Source organism: Cebidichthys violaceus, unplaced genomic scaffold, assembly GCF_023349555.1.
Source record: "Cebidichthys violaceus isolate CVI_PGR_0920_01 unplaced genomic scaffold, fCebVio1.0.p SCAF_17, whole genome shotgun sequence".
NCBI classification, from domain to species: domain Eukaryota; kingdom Metazoa; phylum Chordata; class Actinopteri; order Perciformes; family Stichaeidae; genus Cebidichthys; species Cebidichthys violaceus.
Genome location: NW_027176340.1, coordinates 7,579,002 through 7,604,501, shown reverse-complemented (window position 1 = coordinate 7,604,501; position 25,500 = coordinate 7,579,002). Strand labels below are relative to the sequence as shown.

Here is a 25,500-nt window from a genome sequence, read left to right as displayed (position 1 = left end):
TGACCCTCTGGTCCAGTGTCTGAACTCACCGGTAGATATTATACTTTCTGACTGGAATAGCCAATGTTCTTTATTTACTAGGGAGCGAAGATAGCAGTGTTGAATTGTATCTTTTTTTTCTATAATTGGGACACCGTTTATACTCCGCTGTCAAGAAATGTTGATTGGTTTTGTCTTGCTGTGCCTGTCTGTTTGACAGTTCCACTGCCAGTGTCAGACCTCATCACTTCGTCTGTTAAGGACATGTTTACTGGCTACTGCCTTGAACGGCTTCACAGATACGGCTGCTCTGTCGGTCTTTGTTGTAGTTTTAAAACATGTGGCTGGCTTTGCTGCAAGCACGTTATCCTTCACATTCCCTGCAGTTATTTGTCCTCGCTGATCACTGCTGCGTGTGTCAGATCCTTCTCGTTTCAATGGTGTCTTTTCCATCCACAGTCTCATCAGTTCTGCTAGAGACAGTAAAGAAACCACATAATGTACAATGTGCGTGATTTAGGGGGGGGGGGCAACTTGGTAGTTCTATTGCAGGGTCTACACCAGCTGAAACTCTGACAGTAACACAAAGCCTCCTGACATGATAGATGAGACAGTCCACTCTGTAGGATATTACCATTTTTCTGCAATGCCTCCTTTTGTCCAGCTCTCTCTCAGCCGGGTGCTTGAATCCTATAAATACTGAGAGTGGCACCCTTTTAAAGTTTGCTCAATTTTAACACTTCGTCTTGACAGTGCATTTTTGGTGGTTATTTATTTTTTCTCCCTGCAGACAGCGCAGTTTGCATTGGAGCTGGTTTTATGACAGGGACACATTCATCATGTAATAAAGTGATGCAAGCGGTTACAAAATGCAAAAAAATGAAACTCAGCGACTGTACAGTAGTGAAGAGGAATTGTAGCTATTTCAGGGTTGTTTCTTTGGCTTCAATGCCAATGATGTCCTATTAGACTCTGACAAACTCATGTTGTCTGTGAGAAAGAGAGCGAGCAGGGTAGGAAAGACGCTATTTGTTGTAATAATGGTGAACTGGATTTCTTGTATAAAAAATTCCTACGGAACAGCAGCTCTAAAAATGGTATGTTCATTATTCCCATGAGCCTAATGCCAACATTAGCTTTTCTACAAATACGTCTTGTAGCAGCATTACAAGTTTACATGTTAATCATTTCTGCTAAGCTTAATGCGGTCAGCCTATGAAAGCCCACATGAAAAAATACAAACATACATTTTAACTCCGTGAATATTTGCAGAAACCTTTTATTGGAAGGATTTCTTACAATATGGTGTGTGTGTAAAATGAAGACAAGAATGGGCAAATACATTCAAACAAGTTTTATTCCGTTTAAACAAGCTGCAAAAATGATAAATATCATGTCATTTCTCTGTAAGTTCTTTAACAGTGTTTTACTGCCACCTATTGTTGAACAACAGGACAACTGTTACTTACACAAGGAATTTTGAACAAATCCAGCAAAGCAAGTTTTAAAACAAAACCACTACCCACTATGTCTGAAGCAGGAAATGTTGCAACTTCCATGAACAAAAAGTCAACACAAAGTGGCATCAAAATCAAATCTGGGATGTATATATAAAATGCAAAAGAACTAAAAAGTATTCATAAAACTCAAAGTAAAATAGACAACTGCATTATCTCAGTAACTTTTGCAGAGACCCTTCCCAGCCAAGCGTGAATTAAAAGTGATAACAGTTTAGGTACTGCAACCAACAGACCAGGACTGTGAAGGCAACAATGCACTTCTCTATGATGGCTTTCAGAAGTCACGATGACCAAAGTTTAGAAGGTTGTTGGTCTCGGACCAAGCAGGGTGCTGCGCCCCATCCATCTCTGAGGCGACTTGGTTGCCACCTGCCAGTCTGTGATTGGCCCCACCGATAGTAGCTTCACAATCGGTGCAGCGTCGGCTCACCGTAGCCCCCCCACACTCCGTTATAACGTAGACATGGCCGTTGGGACATTTGTACCAATGTCCAGGCTGCATTTTCAGAGCAGATACGATCATCTTCCTCTCCTCGTCACTGATCCCCAAGCCTGTGGGCGGAAACTTCTCGTCGAGTTCCTTCATGGCTTCGCTCACTCGGTGTTGATCTTGCTCTGTGAATTGGCCGCACTTTTCCAAAACCTCGGTTATCGCTTGTACCTCGGATTGTATTTTGTCACTTTGTCCTCTCATGTCTGCCTGATGGCAACGGGCGTTGATTTCAGTCAGGAGGGTGATTCTCTGCAGCTCTCTCTGCAAATCAAAGACCTGCTGGTCTGTGAATTTTTGGCACCGGTTATTGAGCCAGCGCACAAACTCCTCGACATTATCTCCCAATGTCAAGCTTTGAACTTCCGACAGTTTTTCCGTTTGGATCTTCTTCAGCTTTGCAACTCTTATTAGGAAATCCATCTTGTTTTCCAGGATCCACAGGTCCTTTGCTGTGAGCTGCTTTTTCCCCAGTTGGTTATTGATTTGGACATAGTCCCTTTCGCAATGAATTTCAAAGAGGAGAAGGTTGTCCACCCACTGTTTTTGAAGGGTCTCCCTATGCTCTTCAATATCTGCCTGACATCCATTCATCTTTACCTTTACCATCTCAATCTCAGCAAGACAGCGGTTGATGTGAGATCCGTAGCGCAGATTCTTGCGGATTGGAACCGTACACCTGGGACATTCCTTCAGTTTAATGGCCTCATCCTCGCCTTCATTTGCCTGCTGGTTGGCATCCATCCCCATGTAGTGGTCCATGGCTGTGTATTCAAAGATGTGTTCACAGTCCTCTAGCTGAATGAAGTAAGCCTCAGGCTCATCCTCGGTGCCAAAGAAGATCTCTGTGACCTCGTCGTGATTACAAACGCGACATTTGCTCGGACATTTGTCTCCACACAGACCTATGCATTGGTGGCCGCAATCCAGGGTCTTGGCACAGGGTCGGTTGCATGGCAGACGATCGCATGGCTCATGGCAGAGCTTGCTGCACCTTTGGTGAGGGCACTGCCAAGCGCAGGGCTCAATGCACAGAGCACAGGGCTGTCCGCAAGGCTTCGTACACTTGCTGTGCACGCAGCAATTCTCACACGGTCTCCGACAGGGGGGGCAATCACGAGTGCAGGGCTCCGAGCATATGTGAGAGCAAATCAGGAGACGCTTACATTGGTGAAAACATGGGGAATGGAACCGGCCCTGAGAACACCGGCCACAGGTACCACGACAGGCGTGGCCACATTTAAGCTGCTCCTCACAAGGGGTCCTACATTCAGGCTCCTGTGTGTGTGTTTTGTAAAAGCACGCATCTTGTTGGATGTGGCCACACTTCAGTTCTATGGGGACCTTCACATTGCACTGCCTGATGGTGCATGGTTCTCCACACCATGATTTACATGGGTGTCCGCAGTCAAGCAGCTTCTTGCATGGCACCTGGCATGTGAAGGTCTGCGGGTCCTGGTGGCAAGGAACCAACTGTGTGTGTCCACACTGGGGTATGACCTTCTCAAACATCACTGAACATTCCTCTGGGCATTCTTTGTAGCACACAAGTGGGCACCTGTGTCCCAGATCGCATAAGCTCTTCTGGCACTTCTTGAGACACTGGTACTCTTTGTGCTCAGGGTCGTAGGGGTGGCAGACACGAGAGCAAACGTGGCCACAATCCAAACGGAACTCGCAGGGCTTGGTGCAGCCTCCCTCGGGGGCTTGCTTGAAATCGTCGGCGCGAGCCGCTTTCACCCGACGATCTGGATGATTCTGACAGCACAGCGTCAGAGCATTTCCAATCTGGTCCTTCTCCCTCAAGGTGTGGAAGATGTTGCTCCACAGTTTGACTTTTCCCAGCATTGCACTATTGCCAATGCAGTAGAGACCTTTCTTGGCACGAGACAACGCTACACAGACGCGATTGGGAATGTTCAAAAAGCCAACTTTACCCTGCAGGTTGCTGCGGACCAGGGACAACAAAACAATGTCATTCTCTTCTCCCTGGTATTTGTCCACTACGTGCACTTTGACCCCTGTGAACTCTTTGGCAGGCATAAGGTTGCGCAGGCAGTAGAGCTGCCCGGTATAGGTTGTGAGGATGGTAATTTGCTCTGGTTTGTACCCCTGAAGGATAAGATAGCGGCAAAGAGAGACTACAAACATCGCCTCATGTTGGTTCTGATGGCTTTTCCCATCTTTGATCTGTTCTTCTAGGTTGTTGTGCTCCACGAAGAATAAATTGGTATCAAGGCCCTGTAAAACAGCATTTAATAAATTATATTCCATGTTATTCTTTGATATTTACAACATACTTTCATCATATTTTTCTAAATCTTGCCCAACAGTGACTCAAAATATCTATATGTATTCAACTAACGATGCAGATGCTTTTTATCCATGCAAGCGAGTAAACGGATATCCACTGCTGGCTACGCAGCAGGAGAGAAAATAAAATATGCACCTTGATGCTGTCGTAGTCCAACACAGACGGATGGTTTTCCAGCTCTGCGTAGATGTGTGGGGTCAGAAGACAGGCAATCTCTGGCCTCATACGATGCTGAAGAACAAACCAACACATAAACCCGTCATATACAGTTGTGGTCAAAAGTTTACATACACTTGTAAAGAACATAATGTCATGGCTCTCTTGAGTTTCCCCGTTATTTCTACAACTCTGATTTTTCTCTGATAGAGTGATTGGAACAGATACTTCTTTGTCACAAAAAACATTTATGAAGTTTGGTTCTTTCATGACTTTATTATGGGTTAACAGAAAAAGTGATCAAATCTGCTGGGTCAAAAATATACATACAGCAGTGCTAATATTTGGTTACATGTCCCTTGGCCATTTTCACTTCAATTAGGCGCTTTTGGTAGCCATCCACAAGCTTCTGGCAAGCTTCTCGTTGAATCTTTGACCACTCTTGACAGAATTGGTGCAGTTCAGTTAAATTTGATGGCTTTCTGACATGGACTTGTTTCTTCAGCATTGTCCACATGTTCTCAATGGGATTTTAAGTCAGGACTTTGGGAAGGCCATTCTAAAACCCTAATTTTAGCCTGATTTAGCCATTCCATTACCATTTTTGATGTGCGTTTGGGGTCATTGTCCTGTTGGAACACCCAACTGCGCCCAAGACCCAACCTTCGGGCTGATGATTTTAGGTTATCTTGAAGAATTTGAAGGTAATCCTCCTTCTTCATTATCCCATTTACTCTCTGTAAAGCACCAGTTCCATTGGCAGCAAACAGCCCCGCAGCATAATACTACCACCACCGTGCTTGACGGTAGGCATGGTGTTCTTGGGGTTAAAGGCCTCACCTTTTCTCTTCCAAACATATTGCTGGGCATTGTGGCCAAACAGCTCGATTTTTGTTTCGTCTGACCACAGAACTTTCCTCCAGAAGGTCTTATCTTTGTCCATGTGATCAGCAGCAAACTTCAGTCGAGCCTTAAGGTGCCGCTTTTGGAGCGAGGGCTTCCTTCTTGCACGGCAGCCTCTCAGTCCATGGAGATGCAAAACACGCTTGACTGTGGACACTGACACCTGTGTTCCAGCAGCTTCTAATTCTTGGCAGATCTGCTTTTTGGTGGTTCTCGGTTGACTCTTCACCCTCCTGACCAATTTTCTCTCAGCAGCAGGTGATAGCTTGCGTTTTCTTCCTGATCGTGGCAGTGACAAAACAGTGCCATGCACTTTATACTTACAAACAATTGTTTGCACTGTTGCTCTTGGGACCTGCAGCTGCTTTGAAATGGCTCCAAGTGACTTTCCTGACTTGTTCAAGTCAATGATTCGCTTTTTCAGATCCATGCTGAGCTCCTTTGACTTTCCCATTGTAGCGTTTGTGGGCGTTTGTATCCAATGAGCCCTATTTAAATGGCCTCAGAGAAGTCACCAGCTGTAGTCACTCATAATCACTCACAAGAAGTTAAGAGGCCATGCTATGAAGCTCATTTCATTGACACAACTTTCTAAGTCACCAAAATTGCTAATTCATGTTGCTGTATGTATATTTTTGACCCAGCAGATTTTGTCACTTTTTCTGTTAACCCATAATAAAGTCATGAAAGAACCAAACTTCATGAATGTTTTTTGTGACAAAGAAGTATCTGTTCCAATCACTCTATCAGAGAAAAATCAGAGTTGTAGAAATAACTGGAAACTCAAGAGAGCCATGACATTATGTTCTTTACAAGTGTATGTAAACTTTTGACCACAACTGTAGATACAGAGGCATAGACGAAACATACACTCAAACATACTAATTCAATTGGAATGATTTCAATTTGCTCTTTCACTGAATAATCTCAACATGTCTATCTTATTAAAGGATCTATCGATGAATAAAATGTAAACAAATGAATGGATGCAGAAACACTGACCTGGTAGTCGAGTCTGACGTAAGGAAGTTCCATCTTCACCAGCCGCTCAAACATGGACATCTCCAGGTTGAAGTTCTTAGCGAGGTCATACACGGTGGCACTGGGGCGCAGCTAAAGGAAAAATAAAATATCACATGTTTACCATATGCTTTAAACTTGAATTATTACGGAAAAGTTTAAAATAATGGCTTAGTTTTTTTTTGTACGAACTGAGAACATGTGGTCTTCTTGTAGCCTAATGAATAAATCTTGTTCCATCCAGTGGTGATTACGTTAATTTGGCAGGTTTATTGTCTTATATTAGCATATTTAAAGAGCTCTAGATCATAACCATAGAAGTGAGGGATGACTTTCATGGACACATGCCTATGGTGATCAGACCATTTACAGTTATGTAAATGCTAGTGAACACTTATTACACAGTTCCTAGACACAGGTGGAAGCAACCCATCTACACAGTGGTAAGCCTGGAAGGGATTAACAATATTCTGCTATGAGTTTCTGTTTCAGGGTGGCTGGATGGGAATATAGGATGTATGCAAATGCACTCCAACTTTCTTTTCCTCTCCTGTCGAGTTTTTTTATTTTTATTTTTTACGGTTTTGACTGTGCAGAAAATGTGAGTGTGTGTGTGCAAGTGTCCGTGTGTGTGTGCAAACCTAATTTAGCTAGAGGACAGAGTGTGATTGTGCATGTATGTGGGAGAGGTGTGGGGGAGGCAAGACAAATTCTAGCATAAATGTGATGCATTGTGTTCTGCTCGATGCAACACCAAACCTGTGATTAATGAACAGCACAACAATGCCAAAGCTTATTTTACTCAGAAAGTGTGATGCATCCACCTCCGTTACGTGCACGGATTCAAGTTTGGGTTCCGCAAAAACAAAGCGCTGAACACTTGGTCATAGAATCAAAACTAAATATTATCAAACGGCTTTCAACCCATGAAACAAACTAGTCATAATTGTGCCGTCAGAATACTTGGTTGCTTTGCTTACATTTGTTTAACCACACCTGTACTAATTTAACTGTTCTGTAGTTTAAATTGATAAATCAGATATACTTTAATATTAATTTATTCATTTTACACATTAAATTGCACTTTGTGTAGAACAGTGAAGGGAGCCTCAGGCACAGTGGTAAATTACTTTTATAATAATCTTATATACCTAAAAATGACTACGGATTTCCAAGCCTGGGTTACAATAAAAGCAATTTTCAAGTCAACCTCTATTTTGAATTCCATTCTTGTCCTTGCTAAACTTTCAGTGCAACTGTAAAGAAGTCAGGTTTGTTTGTATAGTCAAATGCCTTCATAAATTCATGCATAAACATAGCACAACAAGCAAATATTGGGGAAAGAGCAGACAGAAGTTACACAGCAAGAAGAGACCAGGACAGAATATTGAGATGTGCGATAGAATTGTGTGTAGCGCAGATTGCTAGACAGGCTGTCCGGCCATATGTCCTTGGCAGGCCTCGACAAGTTGTCGTAATAGTCTACTGATGTCCAGCATATCACTCCTCACTCTTCTCTATCTTTCGTAATGGCCGGCATGGCATGTTTTTTGTTCGCCATTTCCCTCAAGGCAACATGCACAAACATACTGACAACGACACAAAATCCCTCTGAACAGGTTGTCCTTTAAAATTTCAGTCAGAAGAAGATGGCTTAATAAAACACACCAGTGCACAAATTGTCCTGCAGAGCTTAATGAGATGACACCGAGAGCTTAGGAATAGTTGCCCTATTTGTCTGTGTGGGTTCATACCTGCTGGTGGTCTCCGATGAGGATGAGGTGCTGGCACGCTTTGCTCAGCGTCGTGATGGTGTGAGCCTCGAGAACCTCGGCAGCTTCTTCCACAATCACCACACGTGGACACACACTCTGCAGAACTCTACGGAACTTGGCTGCCCCTGTTGTAGTCATGCCAATAACCTGATGGGACGTACATTAAAAATGAAGCTGCAGCCAATAAATTTATCTTAGCACAAACACTGGGAACAGGAGGAAACGACTAATTTGGCTTCTCCAAAGGTAACAAAATCTGCCTAAAGCTTGTTAATTGCACACATTATATGTTTGTTTAATCAGCACAAAAACTCAAGTGCAGAAGTGACAGGTTGCAGTTTTATGGGGGAGGGGGTTCTGCGTCGGAGTATTTATTGGACGGGCGCAGTAGTCTCCCCTGACTGGCTGGCAACCTCACCTTAGTGTCATTAATATCATCGTCCATAGTGATCCACAGAGGCCTACTGAAATGTTTTTGCTACCGTCTACTAGTTTGCGCATTGCGTGCAGTAAACCCGAGTCCAGACTTATAAATAGTAAGTGGAAGTAAAGCACTATGCTTCATTATCCTCTCCGCATATTAAGCTGAAGACTACATAAAGCTGATAACCTGTAAATTCAAGAAGCGTTTTACTTAACAAAGTGTTGTCTAAACAAGGATCCACAAAAAGAAATACATTCATACTATATATTACTGCACTTATACCGTACCGTGGCTTTCTTGAGGAGACAGAGGTTCTGATGACATTTTACATCAGCCAATCGGTCCACTGCGTTCTGATAGTCCTCTTCAGACTGTTGGATTATGGTGCAAAGTTCTACTCTGTAGCGTGCCACCCACAACCTGCAGGCACAAATTATTAATAGCAAAACATTGTGAGAACTGACAATCTGGAGAGCATTGACTCATTAGTTGCTCAGCATCTTAAAAAAACAATGCTGTGGTACTTGTTACTAGTAGGTAAGCAATTACAGTAAGGCATATCATATCAGTCTTGGAAGGAAATTGCCCTATTAGTCAGTTTAAATAATAATTACGACTATATAAACAAGAGTCCTGATAGCCCTGCTAGGTTGTTATGTCTTGGCTCTCTGAGGTGAGAAGATCCTCTGGGAGACATTTTCCTGGTGATTAGTTGACTTAATTATACACACTGGGAATAGTCTACTTCTACCAGGCTGAGGTTGCTTGGGGGATGAGAGGAAGCAGGCAAGAGAAAGGAAGAGAAAGGATGGAAATGTAAGGAAAAAGGTACCAAGAGAAGTGATGGAGAAAAAGAAGGCACATCGTTAGTGAAACAAAGATGCAGACATACCGATAGAGTCTCCATCGGTCTGGCTGACTAAGGGTCCAAACATCCAAGACAGCATCTTCCTCCGCTTCAGTCATGGCCGAGCTCTTCCCCAGCTCTGCCCTGATTCGGTTCTTCAACTTTCTCTTCTGGGACCGTTGTATCTGCACAGATCAGAACCAAGTCAGCTTTGAACTTCAGAACCTCAATTTATTAGCGGTTTTCAATCCTCGCTAATCTGGTAACATTTTGTTGCTCTTTAATTGACTTAATTCAAATCAAAATGACCATTTAAGGGTAAGCTGTAGTTTAATGGACAGCATGACACAGAAGAAGTGTATTTAGCTATGTTGTAAAGAAACCGTTTGGCACTTAGTAAAGATATAGATCTGTGGTGGAGAAATGCACTCAGCGCAGTTGTTAGACCCCAAGGACACCCACACAGTGCATTTTTCTAAGAAATAGTGAATGTAAAACCACAGAGTAAGTATAGTGCAGCACCTGATACGGTTCCATTGGACAGCTCTTATACTGCATGTACTCCTCTTAAACCAGCTATAAATAATTGCATTCATAATCAAGTTGATTGAACAGGGATAGCAAAAATACTCTTGAAATGTTAAATCCATGAAAAATCTCCTTAATTTTTACCTCCCACTCTTCCTCGCTCTGCTCAGTCTGTATTTCGTCTGTCTCCAGGTTCATAGCCAGCATCAGCTCCCCTACTGCTCTGACAGCCTCATCCATGTTTTCGTTCTTTTTGCCTTCTCTGGGACCAACGCTGTCTTCAATAAACCGCTCTGCCAGGATCAGATCTGCTTCCTCTGCGATGGCAATGAGGTCGTCCCCGTCATCCGGCTCCCACGATTCCTCTGCTGCCGCATCTGGCACATTGGAGGAAGAATCATTCACCAGTACAATAAATATGCTGCATTTTAGCTTTCAAGTCTAAAATAAAAAAGAACAATATCATTTATCTGTGTAAATGTGATCAGTGCTATACTGGTTTTCACTTGTTTGAAGGGAAAATGTGACGGCCTCTGTAGAGGGAATCTTGTAATGTTAAAAGTATCAATTCACACCAACAAAGTTTTAGATCTGAGGAGCGGTTTACAAACTCAGTGAAAAGGAAGCAACTATCAGATCCTCTTGAATCGGTTTCAGTGGAGTGCTCATTACATTGAAAGCCTTACCGTCATTTCCATTTGCATTCTCTGTCGCCCTCTGCAGGAAGACGGTGGAACCCAAACCCAACCAATCCATTATCAGACTGGACTTCTTCTCACCCGAGGTCCAAAAATCTCCCCATGTCTACAAATGATTTCACAAACAGAAACTGATGAGTTTGCACAGTCTTCATCTACACATGTACATGAAATGCTTCTGTTTTATTTCCTCACAGGTGGTCGCTGGTGCAGACTGTCCCAGTGTCGGTCTATGATGACATTCTGTAAGAAGCTTTCCTGCAGGACGCCTTTCAGACAGCACTCCAGCTTCATGCTCTGGCTCTGGATGGCCCTCTCCTCCTCACACAGCTGCCTGTAAACCTGATTAACAGGTTATGGAGATATGTGATTAGGTGGCAACATCACAAAAGAAAGTGCGCCGTACTGTACAGTTTGTGAGTTTGTTTTTGTTCTCTCTCTCTCTCTCTCTCTCTCTCTCTCTCTCTCTAGTGGCATTCTTCTGTAGGAGTGGAGCACCTGAAATCAATGACTCATCAAAAAAAAAAAAAAAAAAAAAAAAAAAAAAAAAGGAGAAGGACCGGAGGAGCAAAGTGTGGCAGAGACACACAGGTCGGCGACAACGTTTTTGGAGACTTGTTTCTCCCTGAATGTTTTGCCCCAGCTTGACTTGGAGCGTCTCTAATTTGGGAGAATACAGGAAGTTCAGTTATTGGCTTTTGTTTGGTTGAGTGTTACTCTTTAGGTAGTTTGGGATATCTCTCCTTAAATCATTCCATAATTCAGAAAATAGTCAAACAGTTTGGTGTACGTTAGTGCTACTGAAGTGCAGATTTCTGGCTCAGAAAGAGACAAAAAACTGCCTTTAAAGATTGTAAAATTCCAAACATGTTTGCACAAGTTTTCTGAAATGTTGTTTAAATATGCAAATAAGGCATGCAAATAAGGATGTTTTCTTTCCACTATTCTAAAAGTGGACATGTTATGGAAACAAAATAGCCCAAATTGACCAGTGCATGAAAAAACAATGTTTTTGCCTCCCCTTAAACTTGGGATTATGGTTACTTTTCTTAACAATAAAGCTTGTTGTTTTTCTCCAAGTAACTTCCTTACGTTTTGGTCTCCATTAGAGCCTTTGTCAAACAAAGATGTAAAAAAATAAAAATAAAAACGAATGTGCATAACACAACAACATGATACACTCAAGACTTTTTACAGAATTTTAAAAAGGCAAAATGATTAGGAATTATTTAACACATATCCTTTCATATAGTCTCATATACCTGTTGCTATGCATGAGTGAAAGAAGTGTGGAGCGACTTGAAACATCAAGTTCACACTGCAGGTGAGGCGGCTCACCTGATTATATGCACGCTGCAGGTGAGGCGGCAGCGTTCGTTTGAAGTCAGGTGAGTGGGTCAGCTCCCTTAGATTGAAACGCTTCAGGATCTCACTGTTGCTGCGCCCTCCTACCCTCACTATTCCCTCTGGCAGAAATGTATGAATACCTTAGACGCAGAGGCAAAACAAGAGCTTATTAGTCTTACATTGCCCAGTCAAGGTCAGTTTGTAAAGATAATCAAATAAAACTTGAAACGGGTGGCGCATTAGGCGCAAAGGTTTCACCATTTTTTTTTTTTTACAAAAACAATCTTTGTTTTAAATCCAAAACCACTCAAACAACATGAAAACTAGATCTGATTATATTGGCACCACTGCTTACCCTCAAGGAACTGATCCAGGGCATGGTTAGTGTAACACACTACCAGCATTGGAGCAGTGTCCCGTCCAGCTCTCCAAAGATCCTGATTGGTCAACAGAGCCTGAGCAATCTTAAGGCCAACGTAGGTTTTTCCTGAGAAAATGGAAGATGCCCGATTTTTGGGCGTTAATGGATTATTGAAAATACATTTCACACTTTTTTTTCCATTTACACATCAGTGAAGTCATCCTTCCAACAATGTCTCACCAGTGCCAGGAGGTCCCTGTATGATGGTCAGCTCCTTTGTGAGGGCCAGCTGGAAGGCTCTCATCTGAGACTCATCCAGCCCCAGCTTCTCCTTCATCGGCCAGGCCTGTGCCACCAGGCTGTGAAAGGGCTGTACGTTGTGCTTATGGTCGGAGTGAGCAACAGATGACAGGTCATAGTCATCTCTTCTTCGCAGATAAGCTGGGGGTTCCACATCTGTGCTGCACTCCACGATGTACCTGGACACAGTATGGATAGGAGGGTTACTTTTTGCATCTACTATCTGTGTGAAAGAAGGATGTAGAGACTTCTGGGTAATAGACACCGGAACCACAACAAATAGAACCCCTGGCCCTCAGAGGCTTATCCGTCGTCAGACTGATAGCCGATGTGTTCTGAGATTGATTAATATTAGTTACACATCATAAGCTACCAGTCATACCAGACCAAGAAAGGCCGAATTCAACAAAAAGTGCATTTTGTTGGCTATGAATTCAACTTCTCATTTGTAAGAGGAAGAATATGCCATTCTACATAGTCTTTAAATACAAGCGCAAAAGCAGCATGTGTTTAGTTTCGACGGGTGAAGGAAAACAGTGGGAGAGCTGCAGAAGTGATGCCTCCAGCTGAAGTAGGGGGTGTTTGAGGATTCACCAGGAAAAGCTGGAGATGGCACCGCTTACACCACAACACCGACACAAATTAGCATCCAACATTAGGCAAAAAAAAGAAGAGGAAAATGTTAGAAAGAAGAGCTGGTTTTAATATATATACCTATGTTACTGATAACTCCCATGGTGCACCTCTGAAGGAAAAACAGCTGTTTCAGATGGTCACAAAAGAGAGTCTAGGGCACAGACAGTCAACAATGTCTCATATCGTACATTACTTTGTGGTAACTGTGGAGGGAGTGGAGACAAAAAACGAACTTTTGAACTTATTTATGCATGATCGCTTTTTGGAAAACCGTGGCAATATAATTAACTCATAATTACCCCCCCCCAGCTTCTATTTGAAAAAACAACTTTGAACTTGTTTTTTGAAGTGCTGTGGGATTACATCATAACTATGACCTTGGCGGTAGAATGTAAAACTTCAACACAAACAAAACACACACACACGCTCCTAGTACCTCTGAAAGGGCAGGTTGTCCTCCTTCTGCTCCTTTAGACCCTCTAGAACATACCGATAAGCCTCAAAGTAGGCAGTGGTCTCAATCATCAGGAAAGATTGATCCTTCTGTGAGAAAAAATAAGTTTAGTTTCTTGTATATATCCATTTCATAAAATAGGCATAAATCTGATATTAGACCGTAACTACATGCATTCTGCTCACACACACACTTCACTGCCCACCTCAATTCTGGCCAACTGGTATCTGCTCTCTTCAGTAAAGGCAATCTGGACCAGTCCCTGCGCTAAGGTTTTGGGGTCCCGATCTGACACTGTGGCAAACAGGAAGTTCTCAAAATTATCACACGACAAGCACACCAGGGAACCGTAGATCAGCCTCTTGGAGTTCTGCCAGCGCACAAACTGTACGACAGATGGAGGAAAGATTTATATACGTGTTAATATATGCATTTTTCATTTGCCATAAATAAGCAAAATAGCACTGTATCTCTTAAAATATGTGCGAGAGAGACAAACCTTGAGTGGCTTAGCGTCAAACTGCACTACGTAGGCAATGCCAGTCGACGTGCACCTGGGCACCACCAGTTTTGTGTCACAATATACTCTGATGTCATCAAATTGCTTTGTCTTCAGATGATTTTGGCTCCCATCATCACCCCCTCCCTTTTCCTTTTGGCTCCGAAGCAGTTGCTGGATCCCCTCACGGAGTGGCCGCACAAAGTCCTCTCTCAGCAGCCGGAAGTGCGTGTCGAGATAGAGGTGGGTGTTCGTGTAGCGCTGAGAGGTGAGGTTGGCTCTGAGGAAGGGCCTCTGCTCCTGCTGGAGCTCCTCGGGCGTTGGGTAGATGGGTATGGTCCTGAAATCCGGTTGCATTTCTTCACCTGGGTTACATAAATCACATGAATATGACATTGAGCGGCAATCGTTAAACTAACATATTTTCCGCAGTGTTCTGATCTATAGGAGGCCCTTATCTGGCTTATCACCTGCTGTGGGTAGAAGGGCATAAGTGTCCTTGTCCGAGCGCAGGGTTCTCTCCCTGGATCTCTCCTGGAGGTGCTTGATCAGGGCCTCAATGTTCTCCACGCTCTCCTCTGTTTGAGGCTGGATGTCCACCCCTAAGGCCCTCAGTTTGGCGATGGAGTCTTTAAGCATCGTCAGTATCAGGCTCCCAGCCTGGGCCGAGCTGGCAGGGAAGGTGCTGAGGACCTAGTGAGCATAACATTGAGGATGAATAGTTTAAGTATATTCAACTACAAGTGTTTAATTTACTAATTCAACAATTGTTAATAGAATGAAAAAAAAGCATAATCAGGCAAAAACAAGGACCACAACATATTTTGTGAAAATGAAAAACATTGTTTGCTGGACTTTGTTTGCGTCCCACATTGAAGGCAGTTCTTCTAGGTCTATTTAATTAGTTTAATACAAACTCAAACTCACTGAATGTTTTTCATGCATTACTTAATTTATCCTTTAGCTGAATTAACTAACCGATTGGTTCGTCCATTAATTCTTTCCACTATTTACCTGTGACAGAATAGTCAAGATGTTTTCCATGTGCCGAGGGTAGTCCGCCCTGCGGGTGGGGTTGAACTCTGACACCATGCCCCCCAGATAGTAGGGCAGGACGGTGCGGAAGAACCCCGAGTCTTTTATGATGCCGGCCAGGTGCTGCAGGGTGGACCTGTCTGCCTGAGATTTGAAGGCTTTACTCAGCACCAGGCAGAGGATTTCGATAAGCTCCTGCCTCATAACGGTCTCATGCAGGACCTCTTTCAGGGCAGGGTGAGCGGACAGGGTGATGGCCACTACAGATGGGTCTTTTCCAGAGAGTTCTTTCAGTGTTTTATAGCCCAGCCAGCCACCCTGTGGTGCCCCGACTCTGCCTGTAGAATTTGATCTGCCTTCATTCCTCTCCTGTCTGTCTCCAACACCAACTCTTTTCTCACCCCAATGTCCTCCTCTTCCATCCAAACTATGTCCTCCTCTCCATACACTTTCAGTCATGCCCCTGACTGTTCCTCTGCCTGCTGCTCCTCCTCCTCCTCCTCTTCCTCTGCCTGCTGCTGCTCCTCCTCCTCTTCCTCCTCTGCCTGCCGCTCCTCTTCCTCTGCCTGCTGTTGCTCCTCTTCCTCTGCCTGCTGTTGCTCCTCCTCCTCTGCCTGCTGCACCTGCTCCTCCTCCCCTGCCTGCTGCTCCCTCTGCTTCTCTTCCTCGCACCCCTTCACCTCCCCCACCTGTCTTCTTCTTTCCTCCTTTCCTCGCACCACTTTCACTCCCTTTTCCTTGGTCTCCACCTCCTCCTCTGCCTGCTGCTGCTGCTGCTGCTGCTGCTCCTCCCCTACCCGTCTTCTCCTTTCCTTCTGTCCTCGCACCTTTTTCACCCCCTTTTCTTGGGTCTGCTGCTCCTCCTCGTCCTCCTCCTTTCCCACACATCCCTGTATCTCCTCCACCTGTGTCCTGCCTTTCAGCTTGGCTACTTCCAGGTTTTTTTTTACCACTACTTTTTCCTTTCTCTCCACTAGCACCTGGGGGGGTGGATAAGAAGACAGTAAGATACTTACACCTTGAAAATAAACAGCATGGCTGAATTTGTACTCAAGAGTTTTGCTTGATTGCCTCTACTGTAGCCTATATTTACCAGTTAGGTCTTCACCTACCAGTTATTAAAGTTGGCCTTTCCATGGTTGCTGGAATTTAGGTTGGCAACACTGATGTTTTCTGTGTGGCAAGAACGTAAATACATCACATTTGAGCATGAACATGCAAACAAATTAGGATGCGTAATATATACAAGCAGTAACGTTAGGTACTAGTGGAAGAAGTCATAATACAAGAGCTCGCGGCTAACGATGCTAACAGCGCTAACTGGGAGAAGTGCTGGGAGGGCAAACTGTGTTTACCTGGTGGGTGCTACCACGACACGACGAGGCCGCCGGTCTGGGCGGCCTTATCAACTGTCACCGCCGTTTGAGAGCAGTGCAGAAGGGCCCTCGTGAGCTCGCTAGTGGGGCACGCTCACGTGCACGCACAAGCACCAATAGCACGCGTGTCCGACTCGACTGTCCGGGGGGGGGGGGGACGACAATATTACACCTTTATATAGCAAATAGTTGTTTGCTGCTATATTTATGCTCTGGATGTCGAATAAGAGTAGTAATGCCAAAGGCTTGCATTTTAGTCGTACTTATTCAACATGTCACCATGTACTAATCTATATTTTGTGTTAATGATCTGAATCTAAATTAACTAGTAAAGCTGTGAAATAAATATGGTTAAGTAAAATGTAAAGGAGTAGAAGTATAATGGAAATGGAAATAGAGTACAAGTACCTCAGAAGTGTACTTAAGTAGCCTACAGTACTTGTATGTACTTAGTCACTTCCCACCACAGCATAAACATCCACTAGTATGCACTCTGTTCTATCCATTTTTACAGCCTTTATCAATAGGATTTGCCAGGTCAGATAAGAAGGGTTGATTTCAATATAGCTTCTGAGGAGATCGAAGCAACAAGTCCGTGTGTGCTTGCCTGTCTCTTCATTATCATGAAAAACAGGATATTTTGTGTGGTATTGACTTTAATTGTTATTTGTGACATTTTTAATTCGAAAGCATATTGTACACCAATGCTTTTTGAAAGTGCACTTTGCTTACAAGTGCAATGACTTAAAGTAAAAGTGTGCCCTCTGCTGGATCTTATAAGATAGGTTTCTTTTCTCCAGAAATCTGATGAGAGGTTTGAAAACCACATCACAGGTCTTTCTTTCACGGGTCGGCGTAACAAGTATTTACCTTCTCTACACCTTCTGTTGACTGAGTTTTTTTAAATTTCACCCCGGATCTCCATTTATTCTCAGTCCTATAATATATTCACATTTCCTAATACTTTGGCCAGCTGTATCTACCTTCCGCCCCTCGTAACAAACGCAACATAACGAATAAAAAGAGAACTCACCTAGACTATCCACTTGACATGAATACTTCCACATACATCAAGGTTTACAAGGTAATCAAGCCCATTTGCTAGCATCACAGAACCTAGCCTTGTCAGTCGAAAGTCTCCTCTGTCTCAGCTGCGTCTGCTGCTCACACTGCTCAGTTTAGGAAGCTGCTATTTAAATGCCCTGTCATTTTCGTTTTCGTTTCATCGGAACAAACACACCCCACCTAGAAGTCAATATGTAACACACACATACGAGCAAGAGGCACGTGTTTTACATAAACACATACACAAAATTATGCCCAACAGATTATTTTGCAATTTAGCATGTAACTGCAGGATAGACTCAGGTGTAATTAATCAAATGAATTATGGCCCTGTTCCGTTTAGGTCTGCCAGGGATCTGGTATTGAGAATGCATGCTCACTGAAAGGGGTGCGACACGTTAAATAGAATGAGGCCATAATTAATTGTATCACTACCAGTGTTTGCTCTGCAATGGCATGTCAACATGGCTGTTGTGAAAAGTCCCTATTGGAATATTTTTGTTGTATAGCTATTCACTAGCAGTCTACAATGCCATGTGGCTGACTGAGTTTAGTAAGGCATTGCTAGTGGAGTAAGTAGCCCATGGAAGTATTACCTATAACGTAGGCCTATTGGCTCCTTACTGTTATCATCAATACTGATGCATTAACGTGTAAGCAGCATTGTGATGGTGTAGCTGGTTTATAAAGTGTTGTCTGTAAAACATGAATCTGCAAATTACTGTTAAATACACCAAATGTAGTACAAAGTGCAATGTTTACCTCTGGAATGTAGAAGAGTGGAAGTAGTCCAATTAAGTAGGGAGAAAATGTAAATGCTAAATTAAGGTAAATTAATCAGTCAATCAATCAATCAACAACTAACAAGCAAACTATATATTTAACCCTTTCATGCATGAATTATGAAATATGTCTTTGATTCAACAATCAAAGACATGGTTGAATAATACAAAATATGAATATAAATTATTATAACATTAGCACTATAATTACATTTGTATTATTGTCTTTTTTTTAATCGTCATCATTATTTGATAAACTCAGCCGGTGGACTCCTCCTCCTCGTCGCCTCCACTGATGTTTGGTCACATCACGTCATCTTGTCCCTACGTCATCATTCAGTGTGAGCGCGGAGGCTAGCTCAAGCTATCCCATTGGTCGCTTCCGTCAATGTAAACATGTAGCCGGTTCACCAGTCTAAGGTGTAACCGCACTGCTGTTAAGCCGCGTTTCCTAATGCTCAACACGTTTGTCAGTAACAGGGATAATGATGGATGTGTCGCTGAAAATAGCAGTTTCGGAACCGGGGCAATGTAGTGTTAGCTCGATAACTAGCTAACACTGAATAGCTAGCGTTAGTTAGCTAACTATCGGGCCGTGTTTGAATTGGCTGGCCTTGCTAATTAGACAGCTAGCTCCCAGTTGGCAGCCATGAAGGGCTAAATTGAGGGTAGCCAAGCAAAGGAGGATGGCAAGTAATGTAATCTAACAAGGACACATCAAGAAGCGGAGACAAAAAATGAGTAAATCCAGAGGTGCTGGAGCCTCGTCACCGATGAACGGAAAACAAGGTAACGGTAAGTTTGACATGTCGCTAAGGTTGTTAACCGCTAGCGTTAGCTGTCTTCGTGTTGGGGCAATCATATGTTTTAGGGCATTTCAGAAGCAAAACCAGTCCCCAAATACGCTTGAATGTCATAAACGTGCTCACGTCGCTGAAGTTGGCTCACCATTCCCTCTACAACCTCCGCAAATGCGTTGAGTTAACGTACGTTAACCGTTAGCTGCACGTACACGTAACGTAAACTTTCCCAAGATAAAAGTTAGCACTTGCTTGAACACTGTGTTTATCTGTGTCTCAGACTGGGACACCAGACGGAAGAGGAAAATTGCGGACATCGCACATGCCCTCAGTGTGAGTCCAGTGGACGTGGCTGCTTTGAGGAGGATGGCCATCAGTGAAGGTGGTCTGCTTACTGATGAAATACGCTGTCAAGTGTGGCCTCGGCTCCTCAACGTCCCTCCTCACGTCTTGGAACAAGAGCCAGGTATCACGTGGGAATAGCTGCATAAGCTCAAGCCAAGCAATATAGGCTACATATCTATACGCCATCACACATACCTTTCCCACTACATGCATGACAAATGTGAACAGAGTTCACGCAGGTGCAAAATGTCCCACAGCCAGTATTTGATTAGCGTGTGGTAATGCTGACTTTTGACATGTCTTGTCCAGAAACGGTAGAACGGGAGTTTAACAAGGACTACAACCAGGTGCTACTGGATGTCCAGCGCTCGCTGCGGAGGTTCCCGCCTGGTGAGCAGAACTCCTACCAGTTTAGAGAGCGGATTCATGACGCCCTGCTGTGTGTATTTGTACAGAACAACTGACCCACCTATAGATAAACACACTGCCAGGCTGTGCACTAATCCTGAGCATTAAATCTCGAGATTTAGACTCATGAGTTCATGTTAGAAATGCACTGTAATGCAACTTACATTTTGTAAATCATAGGGTTTCGAACCAGACGGAAAGCAACATATTTGCTCAGGGGTTTGTTTTCCTTTGGAACTTGTTGATAATCAATGTTTACATTTACATGTAAATAAAGTAATTTCAGCTCTTTCATGAAGCCAGTTCATCAACAAAAATCTACATGTGTTATCCTACTGACCAATGCAATGTCAAAGCTTTGTCGTTACTGCTTTTCTACTAGACACATGTCTGATCTAACTGTGATGTCTGTCAGTGATCAGGTGGAAGTCAAGGGGTTCTGCCTTCAAAACAAAACTGTAAAATGTATTATTGTTACTTTTGGAGGGGACAAAAAAAAAACTTGATGTTCTGTAGTTTTCAATCAGTACCCTTTAAAAAAATTTGAATGTTCAATTTTATTCAGATCACAGCAGAATTTGTACTTTTAGGCTTCATCCCGGGATTACAGAAATGTATTATTTGTTTGTTGCTCATCTTTCTGCTGGGTTTGACTGGTAGGTGAAAGCCTAAATAAACTAACAGCTGCATGTTACTCTGGGTGGTCTTGTACAGGTATGCCAGATGAGCAGAGGGAGGGTCTCCAGGAAGAACTAATTGACATCATCCTTCTAGTTCTGAAACGCAATCCCCAGCTGCACTACTACCAAGGATACCATGACATTGTTGTCACCTTCTTATTGGTCCTGGGAGAGCGCCTTGCAACTGCTCTTGTGGAAAAGCTCTCCACGCACCACCTCAGGTACTTACCACATATGTAATCCTCAACACCACCACCACCACTTCTTCCCCTCTTCATCAATGGTCTGTTGTGCGCTCTAAAACGGCTCTCTGTTTTGTCTTTTTCAGGGACTTCATGGATCCTACCATGGATAACACGAAACACATTCTTAACTATTTGATGCCCATCATTGAGAGGGTCAACCCTGAAGTGCATGACTTCATGCAACAGTAAGACTCTCTGTTTTAGTGAGAACACGACAAACCAAATCATTTTCTGTCTCATTAGAGGTTACTTGAGAAATCCATCCTCGCTCTATATGCAGTTTTAATATTTCTTTCCGTTCTGCCTTAATTATAGCTAAATTATCTTCAAAGGCCTCATACTCTACATGACATTCCTTATGGCTATGAAATGTAATACCATTCATATCTACTCTATAAATAGTATAAGCAGTTTTGTTCTATATGAATCTTGCCATCACTGTCAATATCTTGTCCCAGGTGTTTTTAAAACGGTAAAGGTTAATGTTAAACATCAGCGCGCTCAAATATAAAGATGACGTTATTGTTGTAAGTGAAGGAGAGGTGTGACTGCACTTTCAGCGTACTTGATCCTATTATGACAACTCGTGTTAAGTCTGTAAAGATTTAACACGACAGGTTATTAAGTCTTCTGCACAGAGGGCTAACATCACGGCTGCCCTCTCTGTCTTTCAGTTCCAGATAACTCTCATTTTTCATAACGAATGCTTAGTATACAGGGTCCCTGAAGTGCAGCGTCGGCACACGTCACAGTTTTGTGCGCTAATGTAAGCTGATCTCTGCCATTCATTGATCGATCCTCAGGGCTGAGGTGGGGACAGTCTTCGCTCTCAGTTGGCTGATCACCTGGTTTGGTCACGTCCTGTCAGACTTCCGTCATGTGGTCCGGTTGTATGACTTTTTCCTGGCCTGCCATCCGTTGATGCCCATCTACTTTGCTGCTGTGGTAAGTTTATGACCTATAATCAGCTCTCCTAGTTTGCCATTTAAAGTTACTGATTTAGAAACCCAGCTTTCATTTTATGGTGCATGAACCGAGTCTGCTGAGTCAGCTATATGCAAGAACATTTGTGTGAACTACATTTATTGATGTGGGATTCAGAGGCCAAAAGCTACATTTTAGGGAGGTGGTGTTCTTTGCATCCCTCACTAGGTAACATTAGAGGCCTCAGTGTCCTTCACACAAAACACACTTTGTGTGAGGAGGCTCTGGGTGTCCCTGAAGATGTCCCAGCTCCAGTGATAAGCAAGCATGGGAACCGGTCACATGACTTTTTTGGTATGACTGTGTCCATGCATACAAGCTGTACCAAGATCTTCTCTGACATCAGATTATCAGTTTATTCTGGTATTCATCAAAGTGAAGATTGACCTAAAGCACAGGTTTCTTTCTCTCCATGGGTAAATGACCTGTTCAGTTATCAGTGTGTCAATAACTAACGTAGTTGTTGTGTTGCAGATTGTGCTGTACAGAGAAGAGGAGGTGTTGGAGTGTGAGTGCGATATGGCCATGGTTCATCACCTGCTGTCTCAGATCCCCCAGGATCTGCCGTATGAGACGCTCATCAGCCGAGCGGGAGACCTCTTTGTCCAGTTCCCTCCCTCTGAAATGGCCAGAGAGGCTGCCGCACATGACAGGTACTGAACTCCCTCTGGTTTCCACCTTGCCTTTACAGACGCTTACCACTTTCTTCTACTTCTCAACTCAAGTTGCTCACTGTTCTTGCATTAACACTTTCCTTTTCTGTCTGTCTCGATCTCTCTTTTCCTCCTAAGCATGGCCGCCTCTACCTTTAAGGACTTTGACCTTGCGTCCACTCAACAGCGACCAGACTCTGTTCTCCGTCGTCGACGCAGACAGAGACAGGCTGCACTGGAGAGCTCGGCGGCCAACGCGGTAGTGGCGGTGGCCCAGCCTTCGACGGCGCGCCGATTGGTCCGACTGGCCGTCATGGGTCTCACGGTGGCTTTAGGGGCAGCAGCTCTCGCTGTGGTCAACTCGGCCCTGGAGTGGGCCCCCAAACTGGACTTGTTTCCTTGAACTGCTCCTCTTTTACTCCCACGCTCCAGCAGATCTGTCCTTGAATGCTGGTGGGTCTGCTTCCAAGAACCCTTTTTAAGGTGTGGTGAAACCACAAACCATGCAGTCTAACACTGTCTGGAGTGCTCTCTCTATAGTGAACCAGTTAACGCTCCTCTTCTCATCTTCTAGGATGTGTGTTAACGTCCTATGTGTGGCCTCTAAGGCTCCACCTGGAGGTCCTTCCTCCTGAAGAGCGGGCACCACAAAAACAGCTGCAACGGCTGGTGTTGTGAAATGAAGGGCCCATCCTGTTATAATGAAGAGCCTGTTTTTATAAGAACTATTACCGATGCTGTCATTATTAAAGTTTATTTATATTTGGATATAATCTGATATTGAGTTATGCTCGCAGACATTTATGCTGAAAGCTTGGTGGACTCATTACACTTGAAACTGCTGCCAATTGTGTGTGTGTGTGTGTGTGTGTGTGTGTGTGTGTGTGTGTGTGTGTGTGTGTGTGTGTGTGTGTGTGTGTGTGTGTGTGTGTGTGTGTGTGGTCGCAACCCATTTGATACCTGGACTAAGACCAAATAGAGGATTGTTGTAAGGAGTCCTTTGTATTATCTACTGTTTCTTAATTTATAGGTATATAAGCAGATGTAAAGAGAGATGTTCATGACACAGGCACCTTGTTAAGGTCACCATTTTATTTTGTTATAGGTCATTTTGTCCATTTTAATGTCTTCAAAAAGTTTTTTTGTTCAAGAAAGTAGCTTCCTTTCTGGGACGGAGTATCTTTAAAACATGTCAATGGTTGCATTTTAATTCTGGCTCATGGTTGGGGTCAGCTTAACATATCTGTGAGAAGTTAAAAACAAATTCTTATTGGTATTATCCAAGTAGATGCGTTGTAGCCTGCTTCAAATGTACTGTTGTATCTCAAAACTTCTAAAGGATTAGGCCCCAGATTGGAGTACAGCTTTCACGGTACAAGAAGTAAAAAGATAATCAACCACGTTGAACTAGTTTCACTTGAGGTTTCCTGTTTAGTCACGCACTTAACTGTTCGGTTGCACGACCTTAAAAGTGTGTCTGTGTTTCATGGCCTCTAATAAATAGGGGTTGCTTTCTGCATCACTTTCTCTGGAGTAGATGATTCAATCTCTCCTTCTAGTTTAGTAACACGCTCACTCACTGGGTAACAGAACATATCAGTGCTGAGATTAAAATGAAGTGGATATTCTGTAGTCTTTGGGCTGACACAGTGGGGGACCCTCTTCACACTGACTGCGAGTTTTGTAAAATCACTTTAATATTGGTTTGATGGGTGCTTTTCTCACTCCTCGAAGGGTGGTCCTCTCAGAAGCAAAAAAAGCACACAAGCCTTCATATTAATGCGATCCAGGTTTTTGTTTGAATTTAGCTTTAACACATAACATCAACTAAGTTAGATTGCTTTGAGTGTAGCATTTGCATTTCAGAGGCAGTCGAGCTCATTCCAATGTTCCAGTCATTCAGTCACATATTTAGGTTCAGAGGGTGTCGCTTAGGTTTTAAGTGGTGTGGCACTTGCCTGTATTGCTGAGTCTCATCAGAAAATACATTGCAAATAGTTTGTCAGAGCACTTCATTCTAAGATGGTGAGTTTGGCTTGTCTGTAATCGTTTGCTTAACAGAAAAATGTCTGAATTATTAACTTCAGGTCACCTACAACATCCAGTCAACTGAAGGTATAGTTGAAGGTATTGAAGTGACATGAAGAGAGAAGTTGTTTTTGCTGTATTAGGAACTGAATACTTCCCCATCTCCATCCCTGTATTATGGTTGAGTGGTGCACTGCCTTTGTAGCGACCCACTGATTCAGCTGTAACAGGATCTACAGACTGAAGGTGACCTGGAACATGTCCCAGGATGCACGGAGGTGCCTGAGAGCTCAGCTGTGTTGTAACACACCATGTATCTGCACTCGGTGGCTGTCGTTAATTATCATTGCACTAAATAATGGATCTGCCTTTTGTTTATTTTGTTGTAATGAAACTGTCATACTAATGTAAAGTTGTTCAACAGAATGCTAATAAACTAGAGTGAAAATGTTCAATGTTGTGTCAATTTATGTTAATGCAGCATGTGGGAGAAATGCTTTTGATAAATGTTTTTCTCTATGAGCACTCAGAGATCATTTTTCCGGAGGCCTTTTGCATGTCCACAGTCTAACAGGATTTGTTTTTTTCTTCACCTCGCCTTCAACTCTCATATCAGACACCTGCTAGTCCTCCTCCTGACTTTGTTCCTGAGAAGAAAGCATCCCTACTCCCTTTCCTTACTGTCTTCACACCAACAGACATGCTGCAGAGAAGGGGGGGGGGGCACCTATGGTCCTACCTAGTAACCATTTGTATTTTCTCTCTGAAACTTCTTTGATTCTGCATACACAATCAGCAATTTTAGGACATCTCAGACTTAGAACTTGTACTTTGAGGCTCATCGCTAC

At 43.4% G+C, this 25,500-nt stretch overlaps 2 protein-coding genes across 6 annotated transcripts; one reads left to right on the top strand and one right to left on the bottom strand.

Annotated features, from left to right (window-relative positions):
- Positions 1-1,318: 1,318 nt before the first annotated feature.
- znfx1 (zinc finger, NFX1-type containing 1) lies at positions 1,319-17,839 on the bottom strand. 2 transcript variants are annotated; one of them, XM_068712438.1, is made up of 19 exons: positions 17,696-17,839; positions 16,399-16,459; positions 15,266-16,266; positions 14,722-14,944; positions 14,252-14,616; positions 13,958-14,137; positions 13,735-13,841; positions 12,603-12,841; positions 12,357-12,488; positions 11,993-12,141; positions 10,850-10,996; positions 10,643-10,760; positions 10,101-10,333; positions 9,474-9,613; positions 8,869-9,001; positions 8,137-8,304; positions 6,365-6,475; positions 4,439-4,534; positions 1,319-4,230 (listed from the first exon to the last, which is right to left on the bottom strand). In XM_068712438.1, exons 2-19 carry the CDS (start codon positions 16,421-16,423, stop codon positions 1,774-1,776), a joined length of 6,024 nt encoding a protein of 2,007 aa, XP_068568539.1. In that variant the 5' UTR covers positions 16,424-16,459; positions 17,696-17,839; the 3' UTR covers positions 1,319-1,773. The 2 variants fall into 2 exon arrangements, with proteins under 2 accessions (XP_068568539.1, XP_068568540.1); XM_068712439.1 differs by lacking the exon at positions 17,696-17,839 and adding an exon at positions 16,642-16,710.
- A 1,022-nt stretch (positions 17,840-18,861) lies between these two features.
- Positions 18,862-25,107, top strand: tbc1d20 (TBC1 domain family, member 20). 4 transcript variants are annotated; one of them, XM_068712435.1, is made up of 8 exons: positions 18,862-19,298; positions 19,590-19,775; positions 19,964-20,044; positions 20,777-20,963; positions 21,071-21,172; positions 21,791-21,932; positions 22,446-22,624; positions 22,763-25,107. In XM_068712435.1, the coding sequence occupies exons 1-8, from the start codon at positions 19,247-19,249 to the stop codon at positions 23,025-23,027; spliced, it is 1,194 nt and encodes a 397-aa protein (XP_068568536.1). In that variant the 5' UTR covers positions 18,862-19,246; the 3' UTR covers positions 23,028-25,107. The 4 variants fall into 4 exon arrangements, with proteins under 4 accessions (XP_068568536.1, XP_068568534.1, XP_068568538.1 ...); XM_068712433.1 differs by having other exon boundaries at positions 18,862-19,304; XM_068712437.1 differs by having other exon boundaries at positions 18,862-19,304; positions 22,812-22,963.
- The last annotated feature ends 393 nt before the right edge of the window (positions 25,108-25,500 follow it).

What these genes read in the sequence shown, in the direction of transcription:
- tbc1d20 (XM_068712433.1), top strand. Translation starts at nt 19,247, where the DNA reads ATGAGTAAATCCAGAGGTGCTGGAGCCTCGTCACCGATGAACGGAAAA. An exon ending in GAACGGAAAACAAGGTAACG is followed by an intron (nt 19,305 to 19,589) that starts GTAAGTTTGACA and finishes TCTGTGTCTCAG; the next exon opens with ACTGGGACACCAGACGGAAG. An exon ending in GCTGCGGAGGTTCCCGCCTG is followed by an intron (nt 20,045 to 20,776) that starts GTGAGCAGAACT and finishes GGTCTTGTACAG; the next exon opens with GTATGCCAGATGAGCAGAGG.
- znfx1 (XM_068712438.1), bottom strand. Translation starts at nt 16,423, where the DNA reads ATGGAAAGGCCAACTTTAATAACTG. An exon ending in ACGTCAGACTCGACTACCAG is followed by an intron (nt 4,535 to 6,364) that starts GTCAGTGTTTCT and finishes TTTGTTCTTCAG; the next exon opens with CATCGTATGAGGCCAGAGAT. An exon ending in TGGACTACGACAGCATCAAG is followed by an intron (nt 4,231 to 4,438) that starts GTGCATATTTTA and finishes GCTGTTTTACAG; the next exon opens with GGCCTTGATACCAATTTATT.